Consider the following 21,369-nt stretch of genomic DNA (forward strand, 5'->3'; position numbering starts at 1 on the left):
GAGAGAGGGAACACAAGCTGGGGGAGTGGGAGAGGAAGAAGCAGGCTACCATTGGAGGAGCCTGATGTGGGGCTCGATCCCAGAACGCTGGGATCGCGCCCTGAGCCGAAGGCTGACGCTTAACGACTGAGCCACCCAGGCGCCCCTCTTAGCACTTTCTTAACAGTGAAAGTTCAATGTTCACATATTCAAGGGCAATGAAACATTCTTGTCTGACCTACAACTTATTAAGGGACAAAAGCCTGTCCAATCATTCAGGACTCTGACAGTTCAATGTCTTTTCTCAACAGGACTTTTTACAATACGTACCATGTTAAAACAAATGTCCTTTATTCTTCTTTCCCAGAACTTGAATACTTTTAGCAGTTCTTAAAAGAACAAAGATGTTTACTAACAGATTATGAATGTATGAAGGATAACCTTGAGAATATAATGAAATTCTACTCTTTTTATCTTTATTCTTACCAGATCAGAGTCAGACAATGGTCTCAGTCATATGTTACAGCTAGAAAATGTACAGTTGGCTTTTTCTGATGCTACAATTCAATCATTTTCAACTTTTAAAATGTTTATAGAAAGAAGAAGGGATGCAATATTGGATAAGAATCTGAATAAAAGCACTATTTAGGTCTCTTTCAAAGAAATAACATTTGTATAATAATCAAGCATCAGTGTTTAAAAGAGCCCCTAAAACACTAATTAATTATAACACACAAAAAGTATTCTTGCACCATGTTTAGTTTAACTTTTCTCCTATAGCCGCCTATATGCAAATTTTTATTAAGCTCGTTTACTATAAATAAAGTATACAATCTATGGATACTTTTTGTTTCAGAAATTTCGTGTTAGAGACAGGCTGCCATACACAGTATAACTTTTCTCCGCAAGCACACAAATCTTTTCCTTGATTTTTAATTAAAAAAAAAATTTTTTTGTTTCCCTTTCACGTAGTTACACCTTCACATATTATTTAAAATCACCTGTTAGGAACACTTTACTCTGGTAATCACTTTGAAAACAACATGTTTTAGACACACAGCAACAGCACAACAAAAACAAAAATAATCATAATCAGTTTTGCAACATGCGTGTGCTACAAAAACCTTATAAATATTGTTCTACACCCATAGATAAATATGTTTGGCCAAAATCTTTTCAATCTGAGTTCTGTTAGTAAAAAGGGTAATTATTCCCTTATTTTTCTTCCTTTGCTTGCAACTAGGATTGTCACATAAAATATATTCATGGGACATATTTATACTAAAAAATTAGTCGTTATTTATCTTAGATTCAAATTTAACTGGGAATCCTATATCTTTATTTGCTAAACTTAAGTGGGGGTGTGGGTTTGCTCTTCTTTAAATTGGTAAAGTAATGGTTCTTTTTTTTTTTTTTTTTTGTTCTTCCTTAGCATGGAAGGCCCTTACCATGTCCTTTGCCTTGGAGGACAACTTAAGAAGGACTTCAGGAACTTAAGACAGGTTTAGAGGAAAACCACAAATGGCCAAAGGGTGGGAAAATAAGAAATAACAATATTTAAACTGAGAGGATTATGGTGATGAAAAAGTCACCAAGTATTTGGAGTGGGCTCACCCAGCAAACTGTGCCAAGTTCCTCATTTTTGATGAAGGCATGCAAAAACTTGCTAAAACACAACTTAGGATAAGCATGGTAGCCACATTTATTGAATGTCAGTGTATGCTGCATGATTGAATTCCAGTGTCTCATGATTTATCCCTAACCCTCATGGCAGCCCACAAGACATATACCTTTATCCCCATGTTTTAGATAAACTGACCCGTTATGACACTTTAGTCATAAGATATGTAAATGGTTAAGCCCAGATTCACATCACCCTCAAAGTCCATCTGATAACAAAGCTCCATACTCTCTCCACAACACCTCACCTCTTCTCTAGAAGGTTTTATGAGCTATTGGGAAGAATGTTATCAAGCAAATTTGTCTGTAAATATTAGACAAAGGACTGACTCACAAGTATTTAGATCATTTAAATGTGGTCATATGAAAGAGCAGTTGGATGGCTGAAAAATCCTCAAGATTTCTTCTGTCCTCTCAACTTTCTGTTAGAAATCATTGTCAAAGTAGGGACACCTGGGTGGCTCAGTTGGTTAAACATCCAACTCTTGATTTCAGCTCAGGTCATGATCTCGTGATTGTGGGGTTGTGCCCCATGTCCAGATCTGCGCTGGGCATGGAGCCTACTCGGGATTCTCTTTTTTCCTCTCCCTCTTACACTCCCCCGACCCTCTCCCTCTCTCCCTCTCCAAAAAAAAAAACAGTAGAAAAGAAAATTAATCATTGTCAAAGTAGTATCTGGCTACGTTAGATGGGATTTTTGACATGGTGTATTGTTTTATCTTTCTAAAGTCAGTTTAGACTTTTTAATGATCATACTACTACTAAATCTTTAGGCATAAGAATCAAATGTTCAGCAAAGCATGTTTTAAAATTTGCTTTCTCAACAGCCCAGTAGATCCATTCACTTTTCAATTTAGGTTACACACTTAGATTTTTAGCATTTATCTTGCTGTCTTCAAATCCACAGACTATATACTTTTTTGATAGTAGGAACTCCCACTATCTAGATAAGTGTGTGGTATGCAATGGATGCTCACAAATATTTGATTAAATATTGTGTGATATAGTATGATTCTTCATAAACAGTGAATGTTTATAAATACAGTATTGTCATTGTCATCAGGAATCTCCTATTAGACTCTTCTTTCCTTAACTTCACTTTTCTGGACCTACTTTTTAAGGTACAGAGGGCTAAGAATTTTCCTTAGGATTTCACTCTGGCAAGTCCTCCTGGAGATTTAACTATGATTGTTTTTTATGGCTGCAATTTCCTTAATACAGGGCCTCAGCCATTTTCCATCATCATAAATCCCTTTTATATACTTAAAAGCAGGATTGAAATTTTTTCCACTTTTTATATCTTGCTTCTTCACTTAGATACATTATTTCTGTCTTGAGATTATGCTATGTAACTATTGTAAAAAAAAATTAAAATTATATGACAGGAAAAAATAAGTATACCACCTCAGAAATTTTAACTAATAGATGTATTTCCAAATGCAAAATGAGATATTTAAAGTAATTATTCAAGTAAATAAGGGAACTATCATTGTTCTTTGTTCTAATTACTTGAATATTTTACTTAAAATTGCTTTTATGCACTTGACTTTGTGTTTGAACTCACAGGTTTGTAGTATCTCAAAATGGACATTATTTGGTCAGGACTTTTCCAGGAGCAAGGAATAAAAGAATCACAATGAAACTGCTGATGAAAAAAGAGAGAAAGGAAAGAGGAAAGATTTTACTGGTTCCTATTAGCTTAAGATATGGTGGGTACAGATGTTCAAACAGTAACATGGAGAACCTGCCTTTCTCCATGTCTGGGTTCCTCTGCCCTTGGGGTCAGTTTTGTGTTCAGGCAGGCTTTCTCCACATAATGGCAAAGGTGGGCATCAGACACTCTAAATTAACATCATCTTTAGTACTTGTGATCTTTCAAAGAGAGAGGGTCTTTCCCAGTATCTATGTTAAATCTCAAAAAGACTCTGATTCGTCTTTCTTTCCTCACGTGCTTCCCGACTAAGCTCTGCATCAAAAGAAAAGTTCATTGAAAGGCCAGCTTGGTTTGCAAGCTCACCTTGTGGTAAGGGAGGTAAGCTATGTGATGACAGCCCCATTAGAAAGGAGGGAGAGTTTTCAAAAGAGTTGCCAGTAGTAGAGACAGTGAGAGTTAAAGTAGTTAGGTAGGTTAAAACAAATGTTTACTAAAATATTACACCTTTTGAATAAAAATCATTTTTAGGAAATGCAAATAAATAAAACAGCTCAAAGAAGCATGACACATTTTTTAAAAAACAATAGAAATATACTCACAAGAACTATATTGCACGTTCAGTACATTTTAGATAATATTTAATCTTCTTTGAATCTCAGTTTCATCATCTGAAAGGGAATAATGCTCACCTTATATGATAATTATGCACATTAGAGGTAAGGATGTAACTGACAGTACCTTGTAAACTATGTAGTGCTATCTATGTAATTGTATTATGATTTCTAAGAAAATCAGTTCCTAAAGAAAGCAAAGTTACGCCTGTCAAAGTCTAGAAAGTGTCTCTTACAAATATATCCCGTTACACCTGTGGTGTTTTTTCCTGAGGAATCAGTGCTTGAATATAACACGCGAGTGCTTTGTGATAGGTTTTTATTGATGAGGAGAACAATAATGACAACAGTAGTGGTGATAGTCATAGGTGGCTACTCAATAAATTCTTAGGGAATTAAATGTATTTTGGGGGAATGAAAAACCCATGTAAGCTAGTTTAGTGAAAAAAACTAGAGGCAGATAGATGGCAGACAGAGTTTAGTAGCTGGTCTTAAGTTTCGGCTGAGCTGATCTTCCTAGCTAACAGAAAAATCCTCTTTAAAGGAAATACTCCTAAATACCAATAGTTTAATGGCCAAGGTGCCATTCAGATAATTACTCCCAGGAAATGTTTTGCCAGTGAGATTATCTTAACTATCAACTGAAAAGAAATAAAGAAATGTTTTATGGATGAGTCAGTTTCACCTGCTATGTGTACAACATTTTAAGAGAATGAATTAGTCAATCTGTTTGAATCATCTTTACGTGTTCCTTTTAGTAAGGAGTACAAAGTTGGCTAAGTGGCCAGCACTATTTCAGAAAGAAAGAAAAAACAGAAACAGTAAAAAATACATTCTATATTGAAAGCCTGATCCAGGCATATCACAGGAATAAATGTATTAAGACAAAAATATATGAAAAGTGAAAGTATTTCTGGAGTCACTACCAATATAAATATTAAAATTGCTCACACATCCCGATCTGGCAGATTATATAGATAGAAAGAAAAAGCAATATATGCCAACACAATAGCATTGAAGTAAAATGTGATTGTAGAAAAACAATCTCAGAGTTGAAAATTATTATAGTTAGAAAATAACTTTGGAGGTCATTAGTTCAGCCTAGAAATGTGTTTGTAAATATTTAATCATCATCCTTTCAAGGGAGAAAAAAAGTCCTGATTTGTAATGTTTGCCAATTTCTGTGGTGTAAATACTCCAGCCATGGCCTATTTGAAGCTACCAACATAAGGTCACTGAACTCACGTTGGAAAGATGCACACAATAAGCCATCATGAGCCAGAGGGCTCCAGCACATGACTAGATCAACACTATCATTTACAAGTAAGAAAGCAGCTGAAGCCAAAGAAGTTGGGTGACTGGCTTTGGGTCATACAACTTTTTGGCTGCACTGCCACAACTAAAACTCAGGTTCTCCCCCATGCTACACCTCAGGGTGTGAGTGCCTTATGAGGAAGGAATCATGATTAATTGATGCCTGCCTGACTCCCCTAACCTGGTTAAGCTCCCCTCAGAGACTCCCATAGACCTTTCCACACCGAATTTAAACTGTGGTCTATTTGTCTCTCTTCCCTACTAGTCTGAGATCTCACAGACAGTTGTAAAGCATTTTATTCGATTTTGTGTTATCAGCACTCTACACACTATCTGGAACCTAGTAGATGCTGAAAAAGTATTTGAGTATATGAACAAACAACAATAATAGAGAACATTTATTGACCTACTACATGTCAAGCGCTGCTCTTAGTGGTTTACATGCCTTAACTCATTGAGCCATCAGAGTGTAACCATTCAGCAAGTGAGGTAGGTATTATATTCACTCCCATATCTCAGATGAGAAAATGGAGGCTCAGAGAAGTTATTTGCCCAAGGGGCACACAGAGAGCAAATGGATTTAAACCTTGCAGTCTGTCTCCAGAGCCTGTGCACTTGAACACCTAGCTGTCACTTATTTAACCAGCAGTGTCATCAGGTTATACCACTCAGCAACAAATACTTTTAAAAGGTTTCCCTCTATTCCTTAGGAAAGACAGATATTTCCTGGAGAAGATCTAGTCTGACCAATACACATCTTTGTTAATGGGAAGGAGACTTAGTTAATTGAAATGATCAAGGAAATGGGGTGTTTACATTTTCTCATTATCTGAGGATTAAACAGAAACCTGTATTTTAATTAAAAATCCTGTTGTTGACAATGGGCTCTAGTCCTATTTTTTTGCTTTTTAATTTAAGAAAAATTAACCTTTCTTTGATTTCTCAGTTTGAAAAGTGTCATCACTGTTTGCTGTCAAGAGAATGTAAAGAAGATGAGGGAGACTGGATTAACAAATTCCCGGGGAATTCTGCAATGTTTTTTCCTTAAACAGAAAAAATATCCTCTTTCCCTCCTGGTTTTCTTATGACTTGCCATTTCATCAAGTGTGATAACAAAAAAGCCCATTAGTATATTTGTACATCTTCTTGGGTTCTTAATTAATTGAGAATTAGTACTGTGAGTGACTTATATACCAACTTTAAGATATGAATCTTATTTTTTTTTTGTAAAGATTTTATTTATTTATGTGACAGAGAGACAGCCAGTGGAAGAGGGAACACAGCAGGGGAGAGGGAGAGGAAGAAGCAGGCTCCCAGCCGAGGAGCCCGATATGGGACTCGATCCCGGAATGCCGGGATCACGCCCTGAGCCGAAGGCAGACGCTTAACGACTGCGCTACCCAGGCGCCCCAAGATATGAATCTTATTTTTAAAACATAATAGTTCAGATTTTTTTTAAAAAAAGATAATTTTAAAGCCTCCTTCAAAAAACCTAAAAAAAAAAAAAAGTCATTCACCCTCTACGTTGCATTAATGAACATCAGCTATGATACAAATTGGTTATAATGCTTTTTTTTCTTTTGGCAGTAATGGTTCATTTATTTTCTTCCTTTATTACTTTTCCTAAAGAAAATACAGTGATAAATTATGTAGTAGGCTAATGTTACAAATTTTAGAAGACACGCTAATATCATATTGAGAAGTTCATTTAATTTTTCCCCATAATATATTCTAGAAGTTTTAGATACATATATGCAGTTTGTTTGGAATTTGTTTTTGTCCTCTAATAGGACAGCTTGTTTTAAGCCCTTCTTTGCTTCTATTCCTTGTCATTCCCCCCACCATGGCCAAAAATGTTCTTTTCTTTCTTTTTTTTTTAAGATTTTATTTATTTATTTGAGAGAAAGAGAGAGAGAGAGATGGAGAGCCTGAGCATGATCAGGGTGCAAGGCAGTGGGAGAAGCAGGTTCTCCACCGAGCAGAGAGCCCAGTATGGGACTCGATTCCTGGACTCTGGGATCATGACCTGAGCTGAAGGCAGACGCTTAACCGACTGAGCCACCCAGGCACCCGCCAAAATTTTCTAGTACATTTCAAAACAATGAGAATTAGATACATAAATAGCAATTACAACACCCTGTATTTATATATGCATACACTATATAATAATCAAAGCTTTCAAAGATGAGATCTCTTTTTGATACTTAAACCTATGAGGATATTGGACCCTAGGACTCAGAGGCAGATGAATTACCCAGAGTCATAGAGCTGGAGAAGGAAAGGGCAAGAACCAGATCTCTGATTGTCTGACTTCTGCTCCAGTGTACTCTCCTCTTAGCTCAGGAAGATGTTTCAGTACTGATGAAGCATTTAAGAGCCTGGACAGATTCTTGTTAGTCAGACGTGGGATTGAATTCAGTTCTGTGTGACTCTTGGCAAGTTTGCTCCTCTAGAAGAGGAGAATAATAATACTTTCTACTTCAAAGGGTGTTCATAAAGAGTAAACCAGAGGGTTTAGCAGAATGCCTGGCACATGCATAGTAAGCATTCAGTACATGTTACTGTTATTTTTATTATTATGTGGCTTATACCTCTTCCAATTCTTCACCTTAATGATACACTTTGCTTTGCCCTCTGGTCCAATGAAAACTCTTTCTATGTGAAGAGAAAGTCACAACACATTGCGCTTTATCTTAAAGGAGTCCTCGGAACTATTAAGCAGTCCTTCTTTTCATTTCTTGCCGAGCTCTTTTTGCATGCCTTGTTGCAGCTATTCTAAACCTCTTTCTCTACTCTGAAGATCCTAGTGCCTCTTCTGTAACTACTACTTTCAGTGATGGTCATATACCCTAATTTATTTTTATATTTTAAGATCATATGCTCTGAAGTCCAGTATCTCTGTACTTCATCTGACTTATCCTACTGTCTCAGAAAGTGATCTTTCTTATGTTCTGGGCTCTTGGAAATGCCCCTTTTTACTCTTTTGGGATACTGCTCCAACAACATTTATCTCCCCCATTTGCTTTCCTTGGTTTCCCCACTTCTCTGGGCGCAACTACTTGCAGTTCTTCTGACTATGCCATATGTTCTCTCCTGCTTCTGTATCTTTTTACAAACTGCTGTGCCTACTAGGAATTTCCCTTCATCATCCTCCTCCTTCAAGACTCAGTTCTAACATCATTTCCAATGTGGTTGACTGCCCTTTTTATGCATTCTCATAACTGTCTGTCAATCCTCCATCAAGTGACTCTGAGCTTCCTAGAGAAAGGCACCATACCTCTGTATTCCCAGAACCTACCACCATGCCTGGCCCTTAGTGGATACCCAATAAATGGTAGTGGGTGAAAGATCTACAAATAAGCACATATATTTCCTATAATTTAAGAATAAACTTTTGAGGGACACCAGGTGACACAGTTGGTTAAGCGTCTGCCTTCAGCTCAGGTCATGATCCCAGGGTCCTGGGATCAAGTCCCACATTGGGCTCCTTGCTCAGCCTGCTTCTCCCTCTGCCTGCCACTCCCCTTGCTTATGCTCTCTCTCTCTCTGACAAATAAATGAATAAAATCTTAAAAAAAAAAAAAAAAGAATAAACTTTTGAAAAAAGAAAAAAGAGTAAACTCTTCTTAACCCTGATTTGCTTGCCCTTCCTTTGACAAATATTCTACTTCCTACCACACATTCCCTTGCAATTTAGTATTTGATACAACTATTGAATCAACTGAGATTGCTCTCTTGAAAGTCAACAAAGAGCTTCCATGTGGCCCATGTCCTCCTTCTCAAGCCCCTCACCTGGCTTCTGTGACACAGTACAACATTGGCTATCTTGGCACCTCACTGAACTTACCTCCTTTGATTCCTTCATTTGTTTCTCCAACGTGAGTAATCCCAAGATTTCCTTCATTCAACCTTTTTTCTTCCTTCACCTTGTCCCTCCATGAACTCACTCTTGATCTTAACCCTTATCTCTGTGTAGATAACATGCTAAATTTATTCCTAATCCCACTAGAGTCCCAATTACTCTACCAAGACTGAGTTCTAAATTGTCATTCCTTCTATTACAGACATGGCACTCATACTTCCATTTGCTACTGCCTCTCCCCAGACGAATATTGTCTCACCTAAGCCCGATCACGCCACTTTCCTAGTAAGGGCACACTTCTCCTCAGAATCCTTCTTGTCATTTGCCTCTATTGCTTGGCACAAATGCTCTGTCTTCTTGGAATCCTTATTCCTCACTTATTCCAGGCACCTGCTTCCTGATGAACAATGTAAAACCTACTAGTCATCCCTTAGTAGAACGTTTTCACTCATTTCCCAATAACACATGAAACTCAACATGTTTAAAACCAGCTTATCATATTTGTCAACCTTTAGCCTAACTTCCTCCTATTGACTACCCTAGTTTTGTTAATCGTTCCCTTTTCCGCAGATAACTGCTAGTCATCTGCCTTCTCTTCTGTTCTTCACCAATTTAGGTGTCAAATCTTACTTATTCAAGTATTCTCTCATTGATCCCTTCCTTTCTATTCTTGGGGACACCATCTTGGTTCTGGCCCTTATAGATAATAAGGTTATGGACTGTTCTTCCTGTTGCCAGGTTCTAAACCCTGCTCTCAGCCACCTTGTCTCCAGATCAATCTGTCAAAAGTAAAACCTTGATTATATGATTTTCCAGCTCAAAATCCTTGACTTTTCTATTATCTCTTAAATAATATCTACAATTCCTATCAATTTGATAGAGTAAAATTATCTTTCATTTTGGAGTCAAAAAAGATTTGGTTGTGGGGGCGCCTGGGTGGCACAGTGGTTAAGCGTCTGCCTTCGGCTCAGGGCGTGATCCCGGCGTTATGGGATCGAGCCCCACATCAGGCTCCTCTGCTATGAGCCTGCTTCTTCCTCTCCCACTTCCCCTGCTTGTGTTCCCTCTCTCGCTGGCTGTCTCTATCTCTGTCAAATAAATAAATAAAATCTTTGAAAAAAAAAAAAAGATTTGGTTGGGGCACCTGGGTGGCTCAGTCGTTAAGTGTCTGCCTTCGGCCCAGGGCATGATCCCAGAGTCTTGGGATCGAGTCCCACATCAGGCTCCTCTGCTGGGAGCCTGCTTCTTCCTCTCCCACTCCCCCTGCTTGTGTTCCCTCTCTCGCTGGCTGCCTCTCTCTCTATCAAATAAATAAAATGTTTAAAAAAAATTTGGATTCAAGTTCTGGCTACTACACTTACCTTTTCTGTAACTTTGAACTTATTGCCTGATTTTTTTTCACTTATTTATTCAACATATATTAATTTAACACCTACTGTGTTCTAGGCTCTATATCAGATACTTGGGAAAGAGTGGTGAGCCAAGCAGACGTTGTCCTTCGTTTCCTGGACCTCACAACATAGTGGACTTGTCCCTATTTCTCATTATCATACTAATTCTAAGTACAAGTCATGTCTGTCTCTCTTAATGCTTTTAGGTCTTGGTTTATGCTACGTAGGGTATTATAGTGCTGTGTACTATAGTTATTTGCATATGTATGTTGTCTCTCAACCATAGTGTAGGTTCACTGAAAGGTAAGTACCACACCCCATTTCCATAGTGTAAGCACGAAGCTGTGCACATACTAGTTGTTAGTGAATTCTGCTGTGATTTTGTAGACCTAGGGTTAGTCTTTGGCATGGTTATAATGCCTAGTAAGTTTTTAAACTTTTGTCCTGTCATAATTATGCACTAAAAAAGGAGAGAAAAAAGTAATAGCTATTTAGTTTCTATTCCTTCCAGGTCCTCTTCTTTTTAACCTACCACCCTGCCTACAACTTTTATAAGTAGAACTAACAGTGTCTGTAACTCATATGCCTTAAGTTTTTCGAAACTGAAAAACAAATGCACTTATGATAACTAGTTAAAAATATTGTCCATGTGCATACAATGGAATGTCAAAATAATGTTTTTTTTTTACTAAATAGCTTTTGACTTGGTAATGAACAATATGTTGTTTTTCCCTAAGAAATAATTCTAGGACTTTAGTCCTGAACATTAGATTTTATATTATACATTTCAGCTTGTTGTTTTTATGTTTCCAGTGATCTTACATTAAGTTAAGCATTTGTCTATCCAAAACAATAGGTCAACTATAGCCAAATTATAACCATACCTTTCCTCTGCACACAAAATCCTATAAACAGCATGTGATCATATTGCTTCTAGAATTTATGATTGTTTTCTTCCAAAAGGAAGCTAAATTTAGCCTAGTAATTCTACATGCTCCCAAGGAAACAATGCCTGCTGTGATTTCTAGAATAAATGAATCTGAACCACAGTTCCTTTACTTGACTAACTAAGAAATTTTAAATATCAACCTAGTCATTACCACAGATATTAAACCACATTAAAAAACAGCAAGGGGTTAAGAAAGAAATTTGCTGTTTCTGACTTCACTGCTAAATGAGTCTAACTTAGTTGCTGTATTGTCTTTAATATAGAACATTGTTTGCATCTCATAATGGTTCTCTAAAATTACTTGTTCATGGCTTGAGTTCTAAAATTAAACTATGTAGAGTCATGTCCATCTGCACAATGCATCTTTATGTGAAATCAGCTAGAGTTTTTTGTTTTCACTTGATGTAAAAATTCCAGTTAGGAAGATTTGTTTCTAATAGTTTAACTGGTATGGTTCTTTCAGTTTCTTCTTTGTTTCTAATGACAACTAAACTGCTCTCGCCTTGAACATGTTTTGGCAGATCAGCTTCTCACCATGAAGGCCCCTGCTGTGGTTGCACCTGGCATCCTTGTACTTCTGTTTACCTTGGTGCAGAAGAGCTATGGGGAGTGCAAAGAGGCACTAGTAAAGTCTGAGATGAATGTGAACATGAAGTATCAGCTTCCCAACTTCACTGCAGAAACACCCATCCAGAATGTTGTTTTACACAAGCATCATATTTACCTCGGTGCAGTTAACTATATTTACGTTTTAAATGACAAAGACCTTCAGAAAGTTGCTGAGTACAAGACTGGGCCCGTGCTGGAACACCCAGATTGTTTCCCATGTCAGGACTGCAGCCACAAAGCCAATTTATCAGGTGGCGTTTGGGAAGATAACATCAACATGGCTCTAGTTATTGACACCTACTATGATGACCAACTCATTAGCTGTGGCAGTGTCCACAGAGGGACCTGCCAGCGACATGTCCTTCCACCCAGCAATACTGCTGATATACAGTCGGAAGTTCATTGCATGTACTCTCCACAGGCAGACGAAGAGCGCGGCCAGTGCCCTGACTGTGTGGTGAGTGCCCTGGGAACCAAAGTCCTGATATCTGAAAAGGATCGGTTCATCAACTTCTTCGTGGGTAACACCATAAATTCCTCGTACCATCCAGATCATTTATTGCATTCGATATCAGTGAGAAGGCTAAAGGAAACGCAAGATGGTTTCAAGTTTTTGACAGACCAATCTTATATTGATGTTCTACCTGAGTTCAGAGATTCCTACCCTATTAAATATGTCCACGCCTTTGAAAGCAATCATTTTATTTACTTTTTGACAGTCCAACGAGAAACTCTAGATGCTCAGACTTTTCACACAAGAATAATCAGGTTCTGTTCTGTAGACTCTGGATTGCATTCCTACATGGAAATGCCTCTGGAGTGTATTCTCACGGAAAAAAGAAGAAAGAGATCCACAAGGGAGGAAGTATTTAATATTCTCCAAGCTGCATATGTCAGTAAGCCTGGGGCCCACCTTGCTAAGCAAATAGGTGCCAACCTGAATGATGACATTCTCTACGGAGTGTTTGCACGAAGCAAACCAGATTCTACTGAACCCATGAATCGTTCTGCCGTCTGTGCATTCCCTATCAAATATGTCAACGAATTCTTCAACAAGATCGTCAACAAAAACAATGTGAGATGTCTTCAACATTTTTATGGACCCAACCACGAACACTGCTTTAACAGGGTAAGTCACATTCATTTCCCACTTATAAATTATGAGGTGTAAGTCAGAATAAGTAGCAGTCTAGAAAAGAATATCAAGGCCTTTTTGGTGCTTGGTAAATGATCTGTATCCAAAATATTCGTACATTCTTTACAAGAAAATTTAGATATTGAATCTTCATTTAAATATAAAATTATAGCTTGAGGAAAAAGTTAATGTGGTTCTAAAAGAAAAAATATTTTACAGTTTGGGTTTACGTGTTTGTCAACACTTCAGATTATTAAACTTATTTCTCATATAAGCTTTAATAGTTCTGGTCAGATTTACACAAAGCTTAACACAACAGCAATTCCTGTAAAACACAATTATTGAGATCCCAGTGCAGTCTTTACAGCATTTAGAATGAGAACCTCAAGTTAATTTGTGGGCTTTGAAGGCTTTTTCCTTATGAGGCCCCATTAACTCATTGATATACAAATGAATGGTTTATATTCTGGGCGTTCTATAAAGGAAATTAAACAAAAACAAACCAAAAAAAAAAAAAAACTCGTCTAAAATGTTTTTAAATGAGCTAATACACTTCTCTGAATAACTTAGAAAACTAGAAAGGAAATTTTCGTTCCCAAATCCTTCCTTTGGAACTTGCATGGACTTTCTACTTGAACAGACATGTGTCTACCACCTTCTAGTTGCATACTTTTTACCTGGTTGGTATTTGATATTTATAAATACAAATATTTTGATCAATACTTGTTTATACCTACATGAAATGGTATTTTCACAGAAGATGTTAGGGACATTCTTTGTTGCTTTGATTTAGATATAGTAAAAACTACCAGCTATACCCAGAGGATTTATTCTACTAGCCATCAGATCACTTGGTGCTAGAGGAAGAACACCAAATCAGGAGTTCGTTGTGACTTCGGGCTCCCTTGGTTTGGACCCACATTCGAGCATGTGAATCTGGCTATACCTCCTAACATAACAACCACTAGTGATCAGAAATGGATGAACAAATAGTATAACTTTTCTAAAGACAGCTTGACTTTGGAAATCCACATCTCGCTACATTAGCAGTTCTCAGTCTCGGTAATAAAGGCTGTGATTGTAAGCAGAAGGACATTAAACATATCCTTGATGAAAGAAAGTATATTATTTGCTGAAGGGTACCAAGGACATATGAATTCAGAAACAGTTGATTCATTTTTGCTGAAATATCTGCAATACTTCCCCAAATAGAAACTCCAAATAGCATTTTTTAAAGATTTTATTTATTTATTTATTTATTTGAGAAAGAAAGAGCTCATGTGAGGGGGGAGAGAGAGAGAGAGAGAGAAAGCCGGTGCCCCTCTTGAGTGTGGAGCCGAACACAAGGCTTGGTCTCAGGACCCTGAGAGAATGACCTGAACTTAAATCAAGAGTCGGATGCTTAACCAATTGAGCCACCCAGGTGCCCCCTAAATAATTTTTTATAAAGCTAGAAAAATACTTCTGAGAAAGTGAACTCATGTTTTAGTGAACTAAAGACATAACTTCCGTCCTTCCCTCTCCAAAGTCTAGGAATAAAAAATAACATACATAAATCCCAACTAAGACTTATTTCTCCCTGCATTCATGTCCTATATTTTGTAAATTCTGTAAGAAGCAACAGGATTCCTCATGAGGCTGTCCCCTTTTCTTCACTAGAAAATACAAAAGAATGAAAGGAAACAAAAGGACTTTCAGAAACCTGGAATTAGGGGGGAAATGTAATATTAATAGCATTCCAGAGAAAACACTTTTTTTTGTATCCAATAAATTGCATCAGAAACACGAGTTTAAAAATTCTATTAGGAGTTCCTCCAGGGCCTCTAAAGCACATGACTTTGCTATTTAAATCTTGTTCTGTTAAAAATTAAAAAGAGACTTTACCTTATGAGGGTATATTGATATCCTATGTCTTTATTTTATTTTGCACATTTCAACCCTCTGTGTTGTACTTTTACAAGTACTTATCAATTCTAGAAATTGTCAAAATACATTTGAACTTTTCTACCCCTTTCACTCTTTTAGTGTTCCAAGGGAAACAAAAAAGCAGGATTATCCAATGAAATTCAGGTCGGTTTTATCACCCAGGAAAAATGCCCAAAATGCACCAACTGCACCTGAAACCATTATCATTCCCATCGCAAAAATTCCTGTGGAAAACAGGATGGAGCTTGCCAACATAGTCTTCTTACAGGGGAAGCCAACTTTTGCACTGGCCAAATTCCATAAAGACAAATACCTTCAAACCTCTTCTACTTTATTTGCCTGTTTATCTTCTCTGGTTACTAAAGATCAAAATTCTTCTGAGAAAGACTACCCACATTCTCAGTTTTCATATACCAGTCCACAAAAAGATCTCAGATAGTTCCAATAATCAGCATACAATCATTTCTTAGCTTCATCTTGAAATGAAGGCACCGAGAGAGCCATTACTCACACAGAACAGAATGATTTACAAAATCAAACCTGTTTGGAAAGACTAAGCAATAAGACGACTCCATTTTGTCTTGGCAACTTTACTTGGCAAGATACCAGGTGACACTTTTAACAATTTCTTGGAACTGAGCTTTTGTTTTGGCATAAAGTTTGGTGAATAAACACATATACTGTAGTTTTGTTATTAACATCTCTAATCCATCAGATCTTTATGGAGGAACTGTTGTGTGCTCTGTAGACAAGGAAAGCTGCAGCAGTTACTTTCTGCTGAGGCTTCTGCCTGGTCCTCAGTGTGTAGGCAAAGCCATAGCAGGCGTTTTCTGGCCCTGCCTGAGCTTCTGCTATGTTCAAAGAGGGTTTTTGTCATAAGATCAGACAGAGAGAGCGCCAAGAAAAAGGGTCTTTCAAATTCTAAGGGTCAAGCCAGTATATAGGCCTGATTTGCTTATTTCAGATCACATATTTGGTAGCTTTTCCCACTCTCACATTTTATGAAACATGTGTATGCAGACAATTCATATACAGCTTCTCATATTGATGATATCTCCAAAGCCCTCTTTTGAGTCATTTGATAGTTTCCAGAGCACATCATCTTCATATCTAAGTTATGTGTGCTTCAGAACTCTTTGATTCTGCATCTGATGTTGTTTCTGGAAACTTTTCCTAAGCCACAGGTACCCACTCATGTAATATTAGAGTTGATTGTATCACTTCAATAAAAATAAATTCTTGATCTTCACAGTATAACAATTTTCTATGTTGCTTTTGAAAGTGATTCTTAAGGGATATTTTTACAGTGATGTCTAACACTTAGAATTGTGAGATTACATACCCACAAATAATTACTAAATCTTTAGTCTTAAATATCTTTACCACCTTTTTTTACTCATTCATCATTTGACCTCTGTAAACTTACTAAACTGGTATTTGATTGAAGTTGTGTTAGTCTAATGCATATTCCCTAAACAGCACATTAGTATTCAAAATAAAATAGTTGAGAAACTATCCCATAATATGGAGACTTTGTAAATCCCCAAATTTGGGAAGAAAAAAATCTGTCACTTTCTCTTTGGGAATAAACAGTTTTAAAATTCAGTTTGTTTTAAGTACATTGATGGGACTCTCCAACAGTATCATACATATAAGGGATTTACTAACATAATTATTCTAGGAAAAAACTAGAATCAGTATACCTTCGCCCAGTTTCCTACAAATGAGATCAATAGTGACTAAAAAAAATTTTTAATTCCCTCATCGTAAAGGTCCTATTCCCTAAATTATACTTACTAAGAGAAGTGGATTAATACATTTTGGAAAGATTTTCAATCAGAGTTGAAATTTGGAAAAGGGTTCTTGAAATATCTCTCATCTAACCAGAAAATACAATTAATCACATTACACTTTTTCTTGCAATTCCAATTTCAAAGTTTTGCTCTATATGTAAGCATTTGAAAGAATTAAAAAATAAATAAACTTGTAGTAAAAAATATTTTCACCAGCATCTTAATGACCAATGATTGATTAGTTGAAGGGGAGAAACATGCAGTTCGGTGCCAGGCACACCTAGATGCAAATTCCCACTTATTACATACCAGCTGTGTGACTTCTGCTGCATGACTTGACTCCTTAGAGCCTCAGTCTGCTCATTTGTAACACACAGAGAACAAAACCTACTTCGTAGGGTTTTGTAAAACTTAGGGAATATATATATATATAATATATTATATAAGGTACCTAGCACAACAAGATGACCACAAATTTAGCTCTTTGGGAGACAGCATGGCCTAAAGAAACAAGACTGAAGTCAAAGAGACCTGGGTTCAGGTGTATACTCCACCATTTTATACCCATCTGGTCACAAGAGCATTATTTAAACTCTCTGAACGCATTTTCCCTCCATGCAGGGCCATTGGGAGAACCAGTGCAATAATGTTTACAAAAGACCCTAATTTAGTCCTTGGCACATAATAAACAGCAACTATTATTGTAAGGAATACTTATGTAAGGAAAGACAAATTTAAATTATTGAATTTTCTGGAAGGAGCACACTCTGGTTCTACTGCTCATGAAGGTCTTACTTTCACTTACCTTCCTACCTCTTATGAGTGACCCACCTCCAGAATACTTAATTTGGTAAATCCTTCTTAAAACTTAGTAGTTAAAAAAAGAGAGAGAGAGAGGTGGCAGGGGAGTGGTGGTGGTTTGGGCTGGAGAGAAAGATAATTGAAACAGAACTGTACCCTAGTCAAGCCAGAAGGTATAAGGCATGCTCCTTTCCCCAGCCTTCAATTCTGACTACCCATAGCACTGTAAGATGTTGTGCTTCTGTAACTTAAATTATACTGTGCATTCAAGAAATTGCAGATAATGCAGTTTTAGAAAAAGTCCACTTCACAGGTTGTTTGTATCAAGCTTCCTTGTTTTTAAATATCGTTTATACTCAAATTCAAAGAGTAGCCAACCACTTCCCAAAATAAAGGAAACTTAAAGTAGTAATTTTCCATCTCCGTTTCAAGGAGTGCCAAAGTTAAAGGGTCACCACTCAGAGCCATCAGAGGAAGAGAGCAAAGTGATTAGAACAATTTTGAATGAAAACAAAATCAAAACAAGATGCAAACAAGGAATAATAGGAATAGGCAGAAAAATAAACATACAGTGATGTTTCTTTATTACTATTATAAAGATGATAGATGAGTAAAATTGGGTTACGTTTAAGTTGTAATGGAAGAAAATAATTGCAGCCTTCCATCAGGAAACCACAAGGACCATTATTGATCTGTCATCCTCAGGGCATGTCTCGCAATATTTAATAATATAAACAAAGATTTATAACTCTTTATAGGCCATATATCTGTAATCTCCCACACACCACACCATTTGAACAGGGAATGTGGAGTCAGTGTTACAAATAACATCCATGTAATTATACTGGTTTGGCATGTCTTATTTAAACAATCTAGCACTCTCAAGAGAGTATTTTTGTATTAGGGATGAAAAATGTGAAGTCAGACTTAAGGGTTTTTTTACTTCCTGTGCTCCGAAACGAGAGAATGTTATCCTATAGGAAAAATGTTATTGAGGATTCTTCATTCTAAACACTAGATACCTTGGCCTTATGCCAAATGTAATAGCTTCCAAAGCAAAATCTTGCAAGAAAGAAAACCCTCGAGGTATAAAGATTCAATATACTTTTTAAAATATACTTTTTATACTTTCTAAGTAGAAATTTGTTAATTTGACATTTGATTCCTCTTCTCCTGTAAACTCTTCTTTATTCTCACCCAGGCTCAGGGAGTCGCTGATCCCTAACTTACTTATTTGAATTACATGCTACCATCCCATGAAAATTAGCATACTGCATTATTTTATTAAAAAGAATTTAAAATTATTTTCTTTCCAGAATTTTGTAACGCTCTCTGAGATCTCTGGGCATACCCAGAGGGTATTGAAAATGTGTAACATAGTGAGCCACTAATGTCTTCTATCTACTCTTTCTTTTCCTGCTGCTAACCTTTCTTTAAACCATTTGGTAGCTCCCCAGGAAAGAATAAAAAAGTAAAGGCATACATTTTTATAAGCTAACAGCAAAGAAACACAGTTAATGCTTAAACTGTCACCAAAAATACAGTTAGGCTTTACCTGTGAATTACATTGATTCATGATGGATGAATGCATTTTAAATTAATTCTTCATTCTTCTTAATGTCTTTTGAAGCAGGTGGTATGGTCTGTATTTTTTTTTTAAGTAGTTGGTTTCTACATTGGAGATTCACTTGGTAAAATTAATGTAGCAAACAGTAAGGAATTCATGCAAAAAAATTAAGTTGGTTTTTGAAAAGCAGGTGTTAACAGAACTTTGAAGACAGCTCTAATACATGATATTTTCATTGTCATACTACTACATGATTAGAAACAAATGAAAGCACGTGCAATCCTGAATTTTGTAAGACTGTTAACCTCCTTGAGTAATAATGGATTTTTTTACTCAGAATAATACATCAAATTTTGGGTGTTACACCCTTACTTCAGATTTGTCTTATCAATGGTCATCCCACCCTGCATTCTTATCTCCTCTAACAAGAAAAAGGAGGATCTGTTAGAATTTGGATAGAATACCCACGAGGAATTTCTGCTATTGCTTATTCATGGATTGGCACAGATACCGAGTCAGTGGGCACACGGAGTCCAGAGTGACTCAGTGCCCAGATATGTGCTGTAAGTCACATCTCCAGCCGCCAAGGGAGGGCTGTAAAAGGGCTCATTTATCAGGGGAATGAAACCAAGGGTTCAGCTACTCTTGAAGTTATTAAAACTCCCTTGGTGTTTTGTTGTTTGTTTTGTTTTGTTTTGTTTTGTTTTGTTTTGTTTTTAATAATAGTGAATGTGGTAAGTGATTGTAAGATCCTGGATACATTCCAGTCTGCTAATTATGTATTTTTTCTAACTAAAATGTTCCAGGCTGGTTCATTTGCATATGAATTACTTGCTGAGCGGTGTTGACTTCCTATCTTAAAAGCCTTGGGGAAGAGTTTTACCGCACTTCACCCTAGAACTAGGCTAACTTAGAGCAGATGAAGTGTGTCTACCTTCTGTATTTCAAAAATATCCTCTAGTTTTTCAACAAGAGAACAGAAAAATGTCTTATAAATGCATGCTGATATAAAATAAAGGCTATTTCCACCATTCTTGATGCTCACAAAAAGGGGAAATGCCTTATGAATAGTAACTATAAAACAAAAAATAAAAATTGCAAATTCAGACTGAAGTCTGACCTCAGTTGTCTTATTTGGGTAAATCACCAAAATGTTCATCAATCAGAGGACATTAAAACGGTAGGTGACATTTCAAATCATGCTCTAGGTAAAAGGGGTGAATTAAGGTCAGTTTTGATTTGTAAAGCACTCTTTTCTAAAGCTGATTTTATGAAAATTAAGTTTGCTGAGTTGTCATCTCAAAATATATGGATTATTCATGATTTGCTAGAATTTATGTCCATGTACCAGAAAAGTGTAAATTTGTATGATATTAAATTTTCTAATGACATTTTAAATTTAAAATCTGATTAACACTTGCATCTAGCAGCCACTCTACTAACTGCACTATAGGTGAGGTGGTGCTCAGGGAATGGGACAAATGCAAAGATTAAATTGGTCTGTGAGCTGAGTGAATCAATAGTATTTAGTGCTAATGCACTAAGCAGATACAAGCACTAATGCAGTGGTAGTCAATAGCAAAAACGAATATCTCTAAAAATTATCTTGACAATAAAATGTGCAATATTTTCCATTTATTTTAAGCTAATTACATTCCATGCTTGTTCTTTCATCTTATTAGTGTAAACCAAGTTCTGGAAGCCTAATGATTTTATTTAGTGCATAAAATGACCAAAAACTTGTGATCATTGTTTTCAGCAAAAGACAGGAAAGAATTTGTTCATACAACCAAGATTCAACAAGAAATTCAATAGATATGGAGTGCCTAACCTTTCAGGTATTACAGTGGTGAATGACATAGGCATGGTTCTTGTCTTTATGAAGCGAACACACTAGGGGAAGAGATGACAATAAAAACTCAGTCACACCAGTATATGCATCATGGTAGTTTATGAAATATAGTGTGAGGGAAAGGAACATCTGTGAATGCAAATGAGGAGGAATATGTTAATTTGATAGCATAGTCACAAAAGGCCACTCTGAGGAGGTGACAGTTAACTTTTACATAAGGCTAAAAGTTAACTTTTACATAAAGCC

The 21,369-nt window shown here is 36.6% G+C and overlaps 1 protein-coding gene across 1 annotated transcript in view; it reads left to right on the top strand.

The window, feature by feature from the left end:
• MET (MET proto-oncogene, receptor tyrosine kinase) overlaps positions 1 to 21,369 on the top strand; it is a 110,463-nt gene that overhangs the window by 17,152 nt on the left and 71,942 nt on the right. Inside the window, exon 3 of the mRNA XM_044387785.3 lies at positions 11,962 to 13,178. Coding sequence (XP_044243720.2) covers positions 11,962 to 13,178 — 1,217 coding nt within the window. The remainder of the gene's footprint in view (positions 1 to 11,961; positions 13,179 to 21,369) is intronic.

This window comes from Ursus arctos, unplaced genomic scaffold (assembly GCF_023065955.2).
Source record: "Ursus arctos isolate Adak ecotype North America unplaced genomic scaffold, UrsArc2.0 scaffold_3, whole genome shotgun sequence".
Lineage (NCBI taxonomy): Eukaryota > Metazoa > Chordata > Mammalia > Carnivora > Ursidae > Ursus > Ursus arctos.